General features: G+C 37.4%; 1 protein-coding gene across 2 annotated transcripts in view; it reads left to right on the forward strand.

Moving 5' to 3' along the window:
• The window catches only part of ank2a (ankyrin 2a, neuronal), a 65,268-nt gene that overhangs the window by 37,254 nt on the left and 8,633 nt on the right, over nt 1–19,381 (forward strand). The window contains exons 16-45 of one of the 2 annotated variants that reach the window (XM_059553740.1): nt 530–628; nt 728–826; nt 919–1,116; nt 2,009–2,107; nt 2,208–2,306; nt 2,581–2,679; nt 2,754–2,852; nt 2,946–3,018; nt 4,198–4,321; nt 4,525–4,609; nt 4,970–5,073; nt 5,358–5,393; nt 6,508–6,732; nt 7,293–7,391; nt 7,791–7,945; nt 8,660–8,871; nt 9,442–9,634; nt 9,725–9,821; nt 9,900–10,128; nt 10,205–10,330; nt 10,522–10,644; nt 10,815–10,847; nt 10,979–11,000; nt 12,279–14,663; nt 14,811–17,228; nt 17,932–18,009; nt 18,373–18,504; nt 18,593–18,733; nt 18,862–19,063; nt 19,179–19,251. In XM_059553740.1, the coding sequence (XP_059409723.1) occupies nt 530–628; nt 728–826; nt 919–1,116; nt 2,009–2,107; nt 2,208–2,306; nt 2,581–2,679; nt 2,754–2,852; nt 2,946–3,018; nt 4,198–4,321; nt 4,525–4,609; nt 4,970–5,073; nt 5,358–5,393; nt 6,508–6,732; nt 7,293–7,391; nt 7,791–7,945; nt 8,660–8,871; nt 9,442–9,634; nt 9,725–9,821; nt 9,900–10,128; nt 10,205–10,330; nt 10,522–10,644; nt 10,815–10,847; nt 10,979–11,000; nt 12,279–14,663; nt 14,811–17,228; nt 17,932–18,009; nt 18,373–18,504; nt 18,593–18,733; nt 18,862–19,063; nt 19,179–19,251 (8,157 nt within the window). The remainder of the gene's footprint in view (nt 1–529; nt 629–727; nt 827–918; nt 1,117–2,008; nt 2,108–2,207; nt 2,307–2,580; nt 2,680–2,753; nt 2,853–2,945; nt 3,019–4,197; nt 4,322–4,524; nt 4,610–4,969; nt 5,074–5,357; nt 5,394–6,507; nt 6,733–7,292; nt 7,392–7,790; nt 7,946–8,659; nt 8,872–9,441; nt 9,635–9,724; nt 9,822–9,899; nt 10,129–10,204; nt 10,331–10,521; nt 10,645–10,814; nt 10,848–10,978; nt 11,001–12,278; nt 14,664–14,810; nt 17,229–17,931; nt 18,010–18,372; nt 18,505–18,592; nt 18,734–18,861; nt 19,064–19,178; nt 19,252–19,381) is intronic. The other variant, XM_059553741.1, reaches the window with a different exon arrangement.

Consider the following 19,381-nt stretch of genomic DNA (forward strand, 5'->3'; position numbering starts at 1 on the left):
CAACTGTGTACTAATCCGTTCCCTGATTTTAGTAAAATGTTATCACGCTGTGCAAATTTGTTTCCTCATTTAAATAAAATGTGAATAATATAAAACAGGGAATTAATTAATACAACGTGGCCACAATTTACTATGAGGGATATATGAGGGATATATGAATTTTCTGAATAAAAGTATTCATTCGAAATAATAATAATTCATTTTATTTGTAATGCACCTTTCTTAAAACAAAAGCACTACTGTAAAACAACAACACAAAAAGAACAATGCAAAAATACTAGAATTAATGAAAAACAGGCTTAAATAAATGCATCTCAATTAAATTTTTAAAGTGATCCGGAATTGCTGCATTTCTGATATTAAAACGAAGTACATTCCATAATTTGGGGGATTTGAATGAAAAAGCTCTTTCCCCCAAAGTCTTAAAAGTCACAAAAATTCATCAAAAAATCCACCCCCCCCCCCCCTTTAACAGTAGAGTATGTATTTATCTATAATCACCTAAAGACAAAGGTCCTTCCCTTAACAGAAAGGCTTCACTCCTCTACATGTTGCTGCTAAATATGGTAGTCTGGATGTGGCAAAACTCCTCCTTCAGCGGAGAGCACTTCTTGATGACGCTGGAAAGGTGAAAATCAAGCTTTAATCACCCACTCAGTGAAATTTATTTTGTAACTATATGTTCACTATTGTCATTTTTCTTTCTGTCGTTGAATTTCTGAACCAGTACGGTCTCACACCACTGCATGTAGCTGCTCACTATGATAACCAGCAGGTGGCGATGATGCTCTTGGATAAAGGAGCATCACCTCATGCTACTGCTAAGGTGCAAATCTTAAACTGATAGCAAGATATCTCTGCATCCAGTAATTAAAAAATGTATAACCTGAATGTTTCTGTTTCTCTCTTCCTGTGTAGAATGGTTATACGCCTCTCCACATTGCAGCAAAGAAAAACCAGACACAGATTGCCTCTGCGCTGCTTCAGTATGGAGCAGAGACCAATGCATTGACCAAACAGGGAGTGAGTCCTTTACACCTGGCATCCCAGGAGGGGCACACAGAGATGGCCTCCCTGCTGCTGGAGAGGGGTGCACATGTCAGTGCTGCCACTAAGGTAAGATCTATATCAGGGAACACTATACAGTATGTATCCTCAGCATCAGGCTATTAGCTATTGCTTATGAATAAACATAGTATATTTTTGTCATCCAAACTTGCTATTACAAATGTCAGCCAAACCACTTAGATGTAAAATATTTACTTGATGAGATTTATTCATAAGAATGTGAGTTAATATTTTTTGAATTTAATGACACTCTAATGTCAGTTAATGGTGAATTGGCATACAAGTAAACAGATAAAAAAAAATTGTTTTATTTGTAGCTAGACTTAAAGTGGACTTTTTTTTTAATTTGTGCTAGTGTCTCATTCCACATTACAGTCATACTGATGTTTTTGGAAGTCAAGAATATTAAGTATTTCTATTACCAAAGAATGTTAGAAATGAAAGTTAATGTAGTGAGCACTGAGTTATCAAATGCACATTAAATGCAACACATGCAGAGATGTTCAACTGTTCAAGCAAACAGTGCTGTTTCACAACTATTGTGAAGCCCCTTTTATTAACCTTAATTTTAAATTTGATATAATTAATTATTCACTTTTCATCAACTCATGAACCCTCTGTAGTTCCCTGCACCAGGAGGACACGATTGTCAATTTGGAAAACTCTGCCCAAGACCAACACAGATTTATGCACCTTCCTATTTAGAACAGTTGCAAAAAAAAAAAAAAGGTTTTGCTCGAATTCATTTGGAAATAAATTACTATTCAGATCATTTACTGACTACCAGAACCCATACTGTTGAATCCTGATTGCTAATATGATAGGGCCACAAACAAAAAAATATTAGACTACAGAATTCAGCAAGGGACCAGTCAGAAGGAAGTGTTCCAGAGAGCCATGTATTAATGGTGTTTGATATCTTTTCTTTTTCTTTTTTTAGAGTGGCCTTACACCTCTGCACCTCACTGCTCAGGAGGACAGAGTGCAGGTGGCTGAAATACTGGTCAAGCACGATGCAAACGTGGACCAGCAGACCAAAGTAAGCTTTTTTTTATTACCACAGTTTGTTTTTTTATTATTTTTATAATATTTCAGTATGTTATACTTCAGCTAATGTGATATGTGGTTGTTTCTTCTAGTTGGGCTACACTCCTCTTATTGTTGCCTGTCACTATGGAAATGTCAAAATGGTTAATTTCCTTTTGCAAAATGGCGCTAATGTCAATGCAAAAACTAAGGTAAGAGTTTAATATATTTATTAAAGTATATTCTTTCATTATGTGACTTGGTAACCCAATTAATTATTACTTAATACAATTATGATCTGTGTGACCATGCATTTTGACTTTGTGACTGAGAAATATTGCTGATGTCTATGACAGAATCTAATTATTATATCAGAATTACATTATTTTAAATGCTTCAATTTTTGCATTGCATTCAGATTGTTATTATGATTATTGTTATTTCTGAGCTGTTTACTGCACTAATGGAGTTTTTTTTTTATTTCAGAATGGCTACACACCACTTCACCAAGCTGCTCAGCAGGGAAATACACACATTATCAATGTCCTGCTGCAGCATGGAGCCAAGCCTAATGTAGTCACTATGGTGAGCAACACACTCACAGAAATTATATTAATTATGTATCTTATTTCTCTAACCTCAGACTATTTCTCTCTCAGAATGGGAACACGGCACTCTCTATTGCTAAGCGTCTGGGGTACATCTCAGTGGTGGACACTCTGAGAGTTGTTACTGAGGAAATAATCACAACGACAACCGTATGTATCCATGCCTTTAAATATTATGAATATGTGATGCATTCATATACCATACAAGAATGTTGAATCCCTTTTTCATTTCAACTTTTGTAGACGGTGACAGAGAAACACAAGCTGAACGTTCCAGAGACAATGACAGAAGTTCTGGATGTGTCTGATGAGGAGGGTAAGATACTGATTTATAACTGACTGTAATTATGATTTCATACATCTGTTTAAAAGCTGCTGTGCCTCTGTAGCCCAACATCAGATGGAGGAGGAGCTTTTTACTGAAGTCTCTTTGGAGATCGAAGGTATACAGGGTATGATGTAGAGTGAACTGATCTGACCTATTGAAGTTACTTACGTTACTGCATTACCAAAAATCTGTTCAGTTCCTTCTGTATCTATTCCAGCGTGTGGTTTGTAGTTTGTATGATAACTGTAACGGGCATGATTATTGTGTGTAGAAAGCTAATCTGTGAAAAACGAACTTTGTTCTCAGTTATTTGTGCTAATCTGGGGATAATTTTTCAAATACATGATATCTGTGAGTTACTGAGTATTATAGTTTTAGTAGTACCTACATAATGGTTGAACAGTGCTTGTCATGGTTAATATGTTGTTGGTTAATATAATTTATTTTTATTCATTTTAGTTTTTTATGGGTTTATTTTGACATCTTTACTGTCAAGTTGTTTAAAACCCAAATGTTAAGGATGAATGCTATTTGGTCTAAATTAAAAAAACTATTTATATTTATATTGGGTCAGAAAATGAGAGGTTGTATAATACATTGTCCAAAGAAAAATAATTGAATGGCAAGTCGTGATTTGGGTTGTATATTAAACTATAGCCTGTTCAATATTTCACTTAACCAATAAGGGCCAGATATACTGAACAGGACAAATTAGTTTGACCACAATCCCATAAAAGCACCAATGGGAGTGGAAAATACACAGGCCCAGAATGGGTTGACACATGCTTTTTTGGGTGTTAAATAATGGTGCAAATATCAGTAATCTGACTACCGTAAAACCAACTTGTTCTCATAGCCAATCTTCTATATTTTACAAGGTGGATAATTTGTACGAATTTTGTACAACCTCACTATTAGGAATTTGTACATTTTGTAAAAAATCATACGTATTTTACAAGGTGGCAAATTCATAGGAATTTGTACAAATGATCGGCCATAACCCTGCCCCTAAACCTTTTCCAAAAATGCAAAAGTATATTTTCATCACAATTTTTTTGTAGTGTCTCTTTAGTAAATCCTGACAGCAGTTTTTAAACACCAAAAGAGGGTTTGAGCTGGTGCAAGCTGTTAGTGAATCTGGCCCTAAGTATGTGTGTGTATGAGCAGGTGAGGACACAATGACAGGTGATGGAGGGGAATACCTGAGAGCAGAGGACCTGAGAGAGCTTGGAGATGACTCTCTACCTGGACACTACCTGGACGGCATGAGCTACACCCATAACTTAGACCGGTAAAAAAATAAACCAATGCACATTTACAAACAGACAAACCAATATTTTAATATTGCATAGACAAGTTCATTCCTGCTAAACAGATTATAACTGTTAGCCCTGCCTCCAAACTTGAGCCAGAAGCTTTTGGTTGCCATTTTTTGGGGAATTTAACTCACACAAGTGCTGTTTTTACTCACCTGTTTACATTGTCCTACCTCAGGTCCCATGAGACCGCCAGTCATCTTGCTTACAGGGGTGAAGGAATGCTGATTGAGGATATGATCACCAGCCACCAGCTTAATAAGGTGAATCATGAACTATAATACCTTATTTGTACACCTAACATTTAGCTCAGTGTTGTTAGCCATGGTTTACAATACTAATAGCTAAAACCTAATTGTTAGCATTGTTAAAATCTTCTTAGCTTTTCTAAATTAACTGTAAACCATGGAATCACAGGGCTTATTGCGTTTATGCCATAAACATATTTTAAGCCCACCCATTAAGTCAAAATTCACAATAAAATCTGACATTTTAGAAACATTCAGATGCAGTGACATGGTGATTCTGTTGTAATGAGGTCACAGATAATTTACAATGGTTTCGAACACGAGTCACAATAATATATTGACGATATATTATAGTCTGATTATATTCTTTGTTAGGTTTCTGCATTCTCTCGAGAACACGAGAAGGACTCATATCGACTGAGCTGGGGTGCTGAACATCTGGATAATGTGGTGCTAACTAGCACTCTTCTGCAGTCAGGGTTAGTAGGTTTCACACACACAGACACACACTAAAGCAGACATGAACATGCACACACACTTGCCTCTCCCCATCGTACATGCTACTACATACTAAGATATCTATGTTTAGTCAAAGCTGGCATTTCTCAGATACCACTATTGTGGATCATGAACAATAGCTGCTCAGTTTCCTCTCATTGTTCGTTCTTTCTTCCTTTCTCGTTTATTACACTCGCGTCATCTCCCTAAATCACTCTGCCTCTCTCTTTGCTGTTTGTGATTGTGTCTTTTGTTCTGGTTTTAGCCGATCCACCCCATGCCTTGACAATGACAACAGCAGGTGATCCTCCACTTCTCTTCCATGTTCCCTTTTTGCTTCCTCACTTTATCTACTTTTATTTCTTTATTTCATGTATATATAACAACTGACTGCTTTGAGCTTTTTTATATTAGCCTTGTTGTGCCTATAGACATTTTAATAAGCATGTTTTGATGAACACAGTGAGCCATGTCTCAGTATTCATAAATATCCCCATGACAAATCTGAAGTATTATTCAGTATCTTTCACATGGGTGGTATGAAACTGGAGACATTGTGTTTCTCAAGTACTACGGTATTTTCCCCAGTGCATCTTGAGCATGTTCAATGGTTATCATTCTGTATTATCTCATTTCTCCGGTGACTTATGAACTTCATGAACAATACATAACATAAAGCAACACTTAAAATACCATTATGCCAATCAAAAGTTTGAGGTCAGTAAGATTTCTTTTAAAGGAACAAATATTTTTCATTTGCATGAATGCATTAAATTAATCCAAATTAATTGTTACATTGTAAAATTACTATTTATTTAATCCTATAAAAAATGTATCATGGTTTCCACAAAAATATTGAGCACCACAACTCTCTTCAACATTGATGATAATAATTTTTTTTTCCAAATCTGCATGGTTGATGATTTTTAAAGGATCATGTGACACCGAAGCCTGCAGAGATGGCTGCTGAAAATTCAGCTTTATCATCACAGAAATGAAATACATTTTAAATATATTCAAATAGAAATAGGTATTTAAATTAAACTTACCGACCACAAACTCTAGAACGGTAAGTACATCAGTGAGTCTGTAATTGTACAACACATAATGGCAACACAATCAGATAATAAAAACTATTGTTATATAAAAACTCAAAATTATTGGAAAAGTGTGTCATTTCAAATGGCACCAAAGAGAATTGCAAAATTAATAACTGTTTAAAAACATATAGAAGCCCACCGAGCCTATAAAGTAAGTTTAGAAAAATAGATATTGCATGGCGTAGGTGGCTTCTGTAAGTTTATAAACAAGAATGTAAAGCATTTATTGCAGTATTTCATTTCTGTAGATTTAATGATGATGTTAAATATTGTGCTGTGTGTGTTTCACTGTCACTTGCTGTTCTATTAAAACAGCTTCCTGGTCAGTTTCATGGTGGATGCCCGTGGTGGAGCCATGCGTGGCTGTCGTCACAATGGACTACGCATAATTGTGCCACCTAGAAAGTGCTCAGCACCTACACGGGTCACATGTCGTCTGGTGAAGAGGCACAGGCTGGCCTCTATGCCCCCTATGGTGGAGGGAGAGGGGCTCGCAGGCAAGCTCATTGAAGTTGGACCCACCGGAGCCCAGTTTCTTGGGTAAGGGGGTCTCTAAGGGGATCTAAAATTGAAAAACATGTATGCTGAATCACCATGAACATCTTTGTTGGTGTATGATGCAGTTATACTGTATGTTCTCTATTTTGTCTTGTCTTGACCGACAAAGTTGCGCAATATGTCAACATGTTTAACGTGTCCTAACCAGGAGCGATGTTACAAGTTTCCAGCCACAATCAATTTGTGTGTCTATGCTGAAGCAGCTGTCTATGTAATCTCAGCCAGTAAAATTATGTTTGATGTTTATTTTGTGAATTTTTGGACCAATGAGATTCAGTGGATAGATCTGTAAGTTTTAGTATTATTTCATGAATTAATTAAAGAAACAATTCCAGGTATATTTAACCAAAATATCGCAGCTGGCTAGGACAAAAACTCATGGATGAGCTTTTAGTGTTTGTCTCTCCTGGTTAGGACACTTGTCATCTCTAGTTTGGAGGAATGACAACGATGTGCCTCTCTCACTAAATCTGAGTTCAGGAAATCAGGTTCACAGTGTGCCTTGTTTTTTGCATCTTTTTTATTGGCTGCGATCGGAGCAGTAAACTCCACCTCCCAACAGCCCCTCCTCCTCTTAATGAGGGTGAAAGTCTTGTCAGCAGAATTCTGCAGCTGGGTCCACCCGGCACCAAATTCCTCGGGTAGGAGAGATCCTAATGCCAAATATCCACTGGATACCGGTCACATACAACCCCTCCCCCCCCAATTCTTTTAAATACACCTCCATCTGTATTTTATATTTTTTTGAGTTTGTTTTGATCATTCCGAAATAGAGGTGTTCCATTAATTTACCTTTACCTCCCCTGATGACTTTTGAATATTGTTTAAGTTTAAATCTGTTATTTTCTTGTATTGGTCATTGCTCTGTGTTGTATATTGCTGTGTATGGCATTACCCATGGTTTTGTTCCTACATTGTTGCATGCTACATTTACCTGTGTTTATGTCTTCCACAGATGCGATTATCTGTTTCTCAACAACCCTCACTTTGACAAGTCCAAAGCCGTACATTTGGCTGAAATGACACCCCTTATTTTTCAGGCCAGTGATAGTGGAGATCCCACACTTTGCTGCCTTGCGTGGGACGGAGAGGGAGTTGGTGATTCTGCGCAGTGAGACAGGAGAGAGCTGGAGAGAGCATCACTGTGAGCATACAGAAGAGGAGCTGAATCAGATACTCAATGGCATGGACGAGGGTGAGTGTGTCCCGAATACACACAGAGACAATGGTTTGATCTAACACACCTTAAATTTGCCAAGTGGTATGCTTATAGAATTGTAATCTGGTTTGTAATGCTGTGAGCTGACGCCATATACTCTACCATTCAAATGTTTGGGCTCAGTAATGTCTTTTAATAGTTTTAAAAGAAGTCTCTTATGCTCACCAAGGGTAAAACAGTAATACTATGAAACATCATTACAATTTAAAATAGCTTTCTATTTTTATATTTGTTTTAAATGTAATTTATTCCTGTGGTGTCAAAGCTGAATTTTCAGCAGCCTTTAATCCTTCAGAAACTATTTATATATACTGATTTGGTGTTTAAGATCAATGTTTAAAGCAGTTGTACTGCTTGCTGTTTTTGTGGAAACCGTGAACAGAAATTTCAAAAGCACAACATTGAAATCTAAATTATTTGTAACATTAAACATCTTTACAGTTATGTTTAATCAATTTAATGCATCCTTGCTAAATAAAAGTCTAAATTTGTAAATAAATATAAAAAATTCACTGACCTCTAGCTTATGAATTGTGGTATAGATTTGGGATCCTGTGTGACGGTTCTTTTCAAACATTTTAGAACAGGTCTGTACTTAGTTGAAATGTTTGGTTTGGTAAAGAAGGATAGCATCTTTAAAATGAAGACTTTGGTCATTTGGAACAACTGGATTTGTCATTTTCACACTAGAGCTGGACACTCCTGAGGAGCTGGAGAAAAAGCGAATCTGCCGCATCATCACACGGGATTTCCCACAATACTTTGCAGTGGTGTCCCGCATTAAGCAGGACAGTCATCTGATTGGTCCAGAGGGTGGGGTGTTAAGCAGCACCCTTGTTCCACAGGTCCAGGCTGTGTTCCCAGAGGGAGCATTGACTAAACGGATACGCGTTGGGCTACAGGTAACTCCCTGTGCAAAGCGATCTTCATCATTGACCTTTTAATTTTTAAAGAAGGCACATCTAATTCTATAGTAAGTACATGTAATGTTTAACAAGGACACCTAAAAATAAGGTGCTACTGCAAATTTCAAATTTTCTTTTTGATTTGTTGTTAGACAGTTTTCTCACAAATGATGTTGAGGGCAACGCTACCAATTTTATGATTATTTGCTACTCTAGATCAATAGTACAAAAAACTTTTAGTAACTTCTTTGTCATCAAAGCTGGCTCAATTGAGATTGAGCTATATATCAGTGAAGCAGCAATTTTTATTTTTTAATGTAATGGATAAAAAGTTTATTGGTAAAAAAAAGTGCTAATGCATTGTTATTTTGTCTTTACGTCTTATTTTAGGGTTCGTATCAAAAGTGTGACTCTATGAAAAAAAAAGTTCATTTTTTTAAGCTATGCCCTTCTGTAAAATATTTATTTAGTAGTATATTACTCTTTAATTGGTTAGAGGGAGGGGATGAAAGTGAAAAAAAGAGAAATCCATCCTGCCACTTACATCTCAATCTCATCCTTTATTAGGCCCAGCCAATCAGTGAGAATCTGGTGAGGAAGATCTTGGGGAATAAGGCTACATTCAGCTCTATTGTTACTTTGGAGCCCAGAAGACGGAAGTTTCACAAGCCCATCACCATGACTATTCCTGTCCCTAAAAGCCCAACCAGTGACGGGACAAACAGTACCCCCACTCTACGACTATTATGTAGCATTACGGGTATGAGAGAATAAAGAGTAAAACATATCTTTTGTAAGCAACTGCCTTTATAAGAAGGTGTAAATAGTTCTTATAATTTTCCTTTTGTAGGTGGGACAACTCCAGCACAATGGGAGGACATAACTGGATCCACACCGCTAACATTCATCAACCAGTGTGTTTCATTTACCACTAATGTTTCAGCAAGGTGAGTTCAGACGCAGTGACAAATGTTTGTTGACTGATTTCCCTTGACAAATCGTTAAATACATGTTTTTCTTCCCAGGTTCTGGCTTATAGATTGCCGTCAGATCCAGGAGTCTGTGAACTTCTCCAGTCAGCTGTATCGTGAGATCATCTGTGTTCCCTATATGGCCAAGTTTGTCATCTTTGCCAAGACATTAGACCCTATAGAAGCACGACTCCGCTGCTTCTGTATGACTGATGATAAGATGGATAAAACTCTGGAGCAGCAGGAGAACTTCACTGAAGTGGCTCGTAGTCGAGATGTCGAGGTAAGTGTGGTTTAGCTAGTCTTGCTAACGCATTTGAGATCAACTTTTCTACATGGTGGTATGTTGATCTCTACAGCTTTTAGAGGGAAAGCCAATCTTTGCTGACTGCTTTGGAAATTTGGTCCCACTGACCAAAAGTGGACAGCACCATGTGTTCAGCTTCTATGCCTTTAAGGAAAACCGTCTTTCTCTCTTTATCAAAGTAAGTTTTTGTGGCATTATTTATAGTAGATAACTATGTAGATATTATATTGATGTTTGCACAAAAAGGCACTGAGTTACAGATTTAAACAGTACGCCACAATGTTTATTACTAGTTTAACTATGATTCCACAGTATTGTGTAATTGTCAGTTGGTGGTGAGCAAAGTTACAGATTGGTTGTTTTCAACAGATTCGTGACAGCACTCAAGAACCATGTGGCAGATTGTCTTTTACAAAAGAACCAAGAACATATCGCAGTCTAAACCACAGTGCAATATGCAACCTGAACATCTGCCTACCTGTTTACTCAAAGGTAAGAGAAACACTTTCATAAGTATAAGTATCTTACCTCACGACCACTTATACTGTACATAATATGCATACATAGTCACAACAAAAAGCCAATACCTTTTCTTCAAAATATATTTTGTTTTGTAAAATTGAATCCACCAGTTGATTATTTTTTTACTCTTACTTTTTAAGGAATCAGATTCTGACCAAGATGCAGATGAAGAGGTAAATACCTATTTTACACCTTAAATATAAATAAATAATTTTGGAAATAATGTCGTCTTTGCAAAAGAGATCATGGATTCTTTGTAATTTCCATTGGAATAACTATCTGTTTCAATCCAATTTGCTTATAGAGTGAGAAGACACATGAGCAATGTAAGCCATTTTTAAGTTTAAAAATATATATGCAGTATTCACAGCTTTTTTCTCCCATTTTTTTTATCCCCCATAACTCCTGTAACTGTAGCTTACCAATGTATTAGTACATAGTTAACATATTTAGCATATTTATAAGTGATTTTAAAAGAAATTGTATTTGTGGATCCCTGATTGCTATGCTATGGCTGATAAACATCCCTTCTTCCATTTTTATTTTTATGGTCTGCTGTTCTCATGAAACATTACATCCAGTTCTTTCACAATGGTATCTTGCTTCTGGCATGATGGTTTCTAAAATGTTTAGTGCGTTACATGCCAAAAGAGATACTGGAAAACAAACCATTCCCCCTTAAATCAAGATCATACTGACCAGGCACATATTATTTTGCCTGTTATTAAATCACTAAATTTGTTTGCCAAAAATGTCACCTTTGCATGGATCATTTCCTTTGCATGGAAATAACTTGACTTACACATATTATATTAATGTATATGTATGTGTGTGAGTGTGTCTGCTTGAATGTGAGGATATCTTTTTTGAAATATGCATAATTTGTGACACCTTTTTTTTATAATTATCTATCACTCACATTCTTTGTTTCCTTTGTTCACTTTTGCTTATTATTTTCCTAAATTTTTCTTATCATTTGCCTCTGACTGATAACAAATTCCCATATATTAAACAACTACATGTTTGACTCAAAGATCTGCATAACTAAAAAGCCATAGCATTTAATAATTTGAAAGCATTTTATGGGATAAGCCTCTGATTGTATCTCAGTGTTGCATAAGGGCATTGTTTTGAAATGCTATCTGTGTTTGTGTTGACATGAGTTCTTCATGTCGAGAACAATCTTGAGATGCCTCATTGGTACAGCTCCACTCTGTGTTATGATTACTTTCCTCATTTGTTCTTTGTGCACAGGTTTTTGTATAATTATCCTTTGTTTTCTTTATACTTTCCCTCTTGTGTAAGTGTATGAGTGGATACTTGAATCAATATAACATGTTTAAGCAAGTTATTTCCTGCCCATTTCCTGCCCTCACTTAGTAATTCTCATTTGCTTTGCTTAACTGCTCCCATGCCTTCCCAAATCCGTTGGATCCAAATCTAGATAAATCTAGCAATGTTCTTCATTCTGTCAAGTAGTTTCCTCGTCATCTGAACTGAATACAGTTTGTATTGCTCCTGCCCTGACTAGTTTTCCCATGTATTTTGTCCTCTTCATTTCCCCCTTTGTTCTTTACAAACTATTTGTGCTGTTCAAATGGAAGATTATGATGGATCTGAGTCAACAGAGCTTTCCATGCTGCAAATCATACATGATCCTGCCACACTCGCAAGTCCAGATATACTTTCAGAGGTTTCTGAAATGAAGCAGGACCTGATTAAAGTGTCAGTCCTTCTGACCTCTGAAAAGTCAGAACAATCGTGCTCCTCTGGCGCCGGAGAGCGATCAGACAAAGCTGGGGATGAGGAAATGGATGAGCCATTTGAAATTGTTGAAAAAGTGAAAGAGAACTTAGAGAAGGTAGAAGAGCTTCTTCGTGAAAGAACAACGGATGACACGAAGGGGGAAAGTGCTATTGGGAGATCTGTAAAGATTGACGATGAGGAGTGGGTACTTCTCAGTTTGACAGATGTTGAGGAATCCATAACCAAAAATATCACTGAAATCCAAGAGTCACTCGTTCAAGAAGTTCAAATCGCAAGAGACATTATATCCAGTTCTCCTCCTCAGAGGGATATTTCAGGTATGATTTCATATCTCAGCAGTGACTTAGAACAGTGTCTGCAGGAACCGCCTGTACCATTTAATGATTCACAAGATGTGGATAGTGTTCAAGAAAGTTTTAAAGAGGTTGTTGTGACATGTGGTAAACACCGTCCAGCAAAAATCAAAAAGCCAGCCAGGAAAAAGCGTAAAGAGAGGGAGTTTGCAAGCGGCAGTTCAGAGGATGACTTGGAAAGGATGAGTAGGAGTCAGTCTGAGGAGTCTCTTGATGAAGATGCAGTTATCGGTGGATCTGAACCTGTCTTTGGACCTGTTCCTGTGTCTCCTAGAGTTGTAGAAACTCCGATTGGATCCATTAAGGACAGGGTTAAGGAACTGCAGAAGAAGGTTGAAGAAGAGAATAAGGTGGACAGTCAAAAGTGTAAATCCCAAAAAGTGAGTACTTCCCAGAGTAAGCCATATGTCACAGAGACAGAAAAATCAGCCAGTCTTCCACCAAAATCCCTCAGATCCCCAAAGTCACAGACGGAACAGCTAGAGGAAACTATGTCTGTAAGAGAGCTGATGAAGGCTTTTCAGACTGGCCAGGATCCATCGAAAAGCAAGTCTGGACTTTTTGAACATAAAGCAATTGTGACTGTAACCTCTGAAGCAGCACATTCTGATATGATACAAGTTCCCCCAACATATGATAGCCAAATGACAGTACCAACTCAACATTTACAAGAAAGGACAATTACAACTGTAACCTCTGAAATGACAAGTTCTAATGTGGTGCAGATTACCCCAACATATGATAGCCAAATGACAGCATCAACTCAACATTTAAAAGGAAGGGCAATTACAACTATATCCTCTGAAGCAAATTCTGATATGATGCAGGTTCTTCCAATATATGATAACCAAATTACAGAATCAACCCAGTATTTACAAGAAAAAAATGTAGTAAAAAACAAGATCATTCAAGAATCATCACATATTGACCAAAACACAATTCATCATAAACCAATGATCGATGATGGTGAAGCAGTACATGAAAAACCACCGACGATTATCCAAATCAAAGGTGATCAAGCTGTACCCAACATTATCTTTAACTTTGAAGACAAAAGTTCTCCAGAAGACCTGCTCAGTAAACATACAACAAATTACCAAAATGGAAAACCACCTCAGGAACCAGAAACTGAGGAACAACAAATATGTCATGATCTATTAAGTAACGAAGACCCGCTGTTGATACATGAGGGAATATATTATGAAGATAACAGGAGATTGTCTGTGGAACCTCAGATCAGCCCAGACAGGAAACCATCAGAGGATTTCAGTGCAGATATTAAGGCAGAACTTGAGGAAAATCCTGAATATCTGCGCTTTAGGCGAACTTCAGGTAAAGCAAGTAAACATTATTTAATGTGTAGTGATGGCCTTTCTTTGGAAGATGAGGAGCAGCTAAACCAGGCAGCAGTGGATCCAAGTAAATCAAACATAATCACTGCATTTGCTACTGCGATGGTGCAAAGTGAACCCTTATGTCAAAGTGAAATACTTGATGGAGCATTGGAAGAAAGTCCTGATAGTGACAAACACGAGACCTTGGCAGACTCTCCTGGCAATAGTATAGGTACAAGGACTCCTCACTCCAGCACAGGTGATAGTGAGAAGCATGAGGGACTTGCTGAAACCCCTCAAAACTGGCCTGAAGTCCTTGTTTTTTCTTCCAGTACAACTACTAAAGAAACAGAAGACAAATATCCAGGGGGTCAGGAGACTACTCACCAATCAAGTTTGACATCACATGAAAGAGCAGAGAGTGACAAGAGTGAATTATATTCAGTAACCTCCATTAAAAGCAAGACTGAATTACCTTATGATTCTAAGATCGAATCATCTTCTCCATCCACCAATATTGAGTCACCATCCTCTGCTAATTCAAAGACAGTAGTTCAAAATATAATCCAAGTTATGAAATTGGAGGGTGAAATATCAATACCTGATATGAAAAGTAGTTATACCTGTAAAGATAGCATGAAGATGATAAAATCAGATGTAATTACTGATTCTGAAAAGATACCACAATATAGCCATCACAGTCAAGATGTACCAGAGAGACCTTCTAGTTTGGATTCTCTGCAGCCTGCAACCATGAGTGATACTAAAACTCTCTGTAGAACAGACTCGCTTGAGACTACTCCCATCAGAGAAGATGGATCATCCCAAAAATCCCCAGACTCTATTGAGCCAAGCCCAATCAAGGAATCCCCATGTCAAGACTCTTTAGAGGGAAGTCCCACTGGTCAAGAATCTGAAAGGGTCTTCTCAAGAAGTCAGGCTTTCATTTCTGACTCCGGGGAAAAAGAAATAATTTCTAAACAAAAAATTTATTTAGAAAGTGAGTCATCCCAAGGTTCCCAGGAGACCTTAGATATGCAGTGCATTCCCATGACCCTGGAGCAAAAAGAAAAGGTGATTGACAGTGAGGATCTTTATGACTTTGATGCTTTACAAAGGCAATTCACTCCAGAAGAAGAGATGTTTAAGATGGCTGCAAAGATCAAAACATTTGATGAAATGGAAAAGGATGCAAAAGTCAAAAAGGTAAAATTTGATTTTGATTTTGATTGTGGTTCTAAACAAACAAAAGAGGAAGAAGTGCTGTCACCACATAAAAGTTCACTAGACTTCAACACAATGTTAACCATAACATCAGAAGAGCAGTACTTGGAGAACTCTGTTGAATCTGGCCCGGTATTACCTTTGCATTCCTCTTTGTCAGATGATGATTATGACAGTCCTGAGTTGGATGAATCAACTTACAAGGTCTCAGAAGAAACCACTGAGGTTTTAGAGACCACAGATAAAATTGAGGAGGAACATACTCATTTAAAGATTGTTGATTTACAGGCATGCATAGACAGACCATCTATAAAAATGCATATAGAGAACGAGGATGAAGACTATGAACCGTTAACTTCAGAGTACCATAGTATAGTGATAGAAGAGACTACAACTAAGGAGGATCTCATTATTACATCAGCAGAGAGCAAAATGGGCATTGAGAAGGATGGTGATGCTGATTCTATGTCTATTGATCAGAGCACAACTTCTGAAAAAGTTCTTTCTCCCATCGACAATGTAGGTGCTGCTACTGTCACAAAGGAAGTGCAGGATGAATCCCAGCCAGATTTATGTATTTATCAAAAGGACAATGAAGAGAAGCCAGAAGAAATCCCAGTGCCTATTCCAAGAGACTTGGTTCCCTGGAGTGCTGAAGTGGAAGACGATGAGGCATTTGATGCAAAAATTGAGGCTGAAGAGCAGAAAATACTTGCTTTGTGTATAGACAGATATTCCCATGGAACCACACCTGACACAACTCCAGGACGAACTCCTACTGAAGAGGGGACACCAAATCCTTTCCTCTTCCAAGAGGGAAAGCTATTTGAGATGACCAGAGGTGGTGCTATTGACATGACCAAAATGAACATGGAGGAGGAAGAAGAAAGGTTAGCCTTTTTTCCAATAAATGAAGACCCAAGTGAAGAATTTGAGCAAGTGAATTTCAGTGCTAGTGAGTCTGTTGCAGTAACTTCATTTGAGATGCCTACAGATGGTTTAGTTCATCAAGACAGACTTACTGAGGAACCTGATGACTTTAGTAAAACTGGAACCAAAAGTCTTCAACCAGAATATCCTGAACAGAATGATTTTCCTATCCAAAGTGAACCAAAGAGTCCCACAAAAGATAATGGAATCTGTGAAGACACATTAATACCGAATGTTGACACTGCCGCTTATACAGTAACACGAACAGTTTATTCTGAGCAAGACCCGGAATCCTCTGACTCTTCAGTGGAAGATGAACAGCATTCTGTTGTTGAAATGACTATATCCACCCAAGTATCTACAATTTCCCCTAGTGTCTCAGTTCATACTGTTATTCAACAGCAATTCCAGACATCACCTTCAATGCACACTCCATCCAAGAACCTTGTTGCTGAAATTGAAGACACAACATCTAAACCAAAAATAGCTGTAAAAGCAGCCAGCTTTGACCAAGTTTTAGGACAAGGGGACTCCATTGAACAGAATCAAAGGTCTAAATCTGTAGAAGATATTGGTGACTCAGAATGGTCAGTGTCTGTTATGGATGATCACACTAAAATAGACAGCAGCTACACCAAACCAAATACTTCATCCTCCCAGATGCCTGTTTCACCGACACAGTCTCCTACCCTACAGTATGCTGTATCCAGTCAACCTGAACTTCCTGCTGAATTCTCTCAGGATTCGGATTCTTCAAGGAGCACAGAGCAAGATAAAACCAAAGGAGAAAGAGCCTCTGTTGAGTTAGGGATAGAAACTAGTTTGAAAGCAATTCGACCCCCGTCTGTAGGGGATGATGTCTTTGAGTCAAGGCCCAACTGGGAAGATTGTGTGGAGACACAGATGCAGAGAACCTCAGACAGCACTACCCCAGACCAAAGTAAAGGTACCTTTACTTGGCACTTGCCCCCTGTATTGCTTAATCCCAAATTTGCTCCATGCCAGTCTCTTTTCCTTTGATTTTCTGTGTTGTCTTGTGTTTTGTGCTGTATTTTGTCTCATCACAATGTTTTCTTGTATGTCTGTTTTTGTGTCATGTTTTGTGACTATTTATGTCATGTTTTATTAATTTGTGTGTATCAGTGTGTACATGAAAATTGAAATCTCAAGATTGATTGTCTACATGTATTTGCTAAAAATAGTTTCCTGTGCATTGCATGCTAACTACTTCACGTTTCCTCTTATGAATAATAAAACAACCATGACAAGGGCTCTTTTTGTGTAAAAAGTTTTTAAAGAATGTTATGGCATATATTATTTCAACAGATCTTCAGTCACCATGTTGTCCAACCTAGCTTCAGTGAACATTTCTTGATCCCACTGTTAGAGGTTTAAATGAATAAATTATCTATAGACATACAACTCAACTCACACATTTATATAGATTGATATCTCATGTATCTTTAGTGCACATCCTATAATATAAAGACAAAAATAATTAAAATAGTGTATTTAGTTTATATCGGAAATGAAAATGAATTTAATGTTTTATCACTGCTGTGTGTGTGTGTGTGTGTGTGTGTGTGTGTGTGTGTGTTTGAATGCATTTCATTAAGTATTAATGAAAATACTCTGACTGATATTTACAGTGGACTGGCATGATGATGCAGATAGGAAAGAAGAGACTTTGGCCATCATTGCTGACCTTCTAGGTTTTAGTTGGACAGGTGAGTATATCACTTTCAAGTAGTCAGATCATCAACTACTTCTTACATTACATAAAATTACATTATCAGATATCATAATAGACTTTGTGGCAGTTAAAACCATAGCAACCCCTCAGAGCATCCTATTAACCACATAATAAAATACTAAAAACCACCCAGAACACTGTAGCAACAGCACAGCAACACTGTGGCAACTGCTTACAAAATTATAACATCCTTGGGGCAAGAGAGCACCATTTTTCTTCCAAAAATAAGAAGGAAAAAAAAACGTGTTAAAGTGTTTAAAAAGAAAGAAAAACACAATGTTTATGCATAAATGGATTTGTTTCTTTTTTAGCAGCTTATACAATAATATATTTTCAGAGCTGGCCAAAGAGTTGGAGTTTAACGAAGATGAGATTCAGCAAGTGCGTGTTGAAAACCCGAATTCACTACAAGAGCAGAGTCATGCTCTTTTACAGCGCTGGGTAGAGAGAGAAGGAAAGCATGCAACTGGTAAATCCTGTTCTTATTTACTCTTTTAACAGTCAATGCTCAAGTCCATTTTAATTGATAGTTTCTGATTATATCTCAAATTCCACAGAAGATACATTGATTAAAAGACTGACTAAAATAAACCGCATGGACATTGTCCATCTTATTGAGATCCAAATGCACAAGTCAGTTCAGGAGCAAACCTCAAGAACATATGCAGAGATTGAAAGGACACTGGACCACAGTGAAGGTAGGACATTCAGCACATTCTTATTTTACATTTAGATCTTAAATACAAGATTTAGATCCTAAAAAGCAAGTCTTGAAGTAAAAGTAGTAGGCTTTACACTGTCAAAGTGAATATTTTGTCTTTTGTAGCTCTCTCCTCAGTCCAAGAGGATGGTGACAGTCTTCAGGTGGTGCGGAGAGTGGAGACTTCACAAAGACATCCTCCAGCTGTGTCAGAAGAAGACTTATCTGTGGCCTCTCTTCTTGACATTCCATCGTGGGCTGAAACAATGGCAAACACCAATTCAGAGAGCATTCATGGGGATATGATAGAAGAATTGGAGATCATCCAGTTAGTGATACATGGATTGATTTTTACAGTGATGTTTACATTATCAAAAGCATTCAGTTAATCTTCTGGTATTGCACCTCCTGGTCATTCACTTTCCACTCTCAATATCTCCTAGGGATAGCTTCACCAATCCATGGCTGTTTCAAGAGGTCAAAAAAGAATCTACAAAGGAAGATGCAGATGAAGAAGTAAGTTCATGGCATTGTGCCTTTGAAACATTATAAGAGGGTCATGTCCCGAATGTGTGAACACCAAGAAACCTTCCACAGGAACTGATTACTGAATAATAAATGATTACATGGATATGTTTTTAAACTG

This window comes from Carassius carassius, chromosome 7 (genome assembly GCF_963082965.1).
Source record: "Carassius carassius chromosome 7, fCarCar2.1, whole genome shotgun sequence".
Classification (NCBI taxonomy): Eukaryota; Metazoa; Chordata; class Actinopteri; order Cypriniformes; family Cyprinidae; genus Carassius; species Carassius carassius.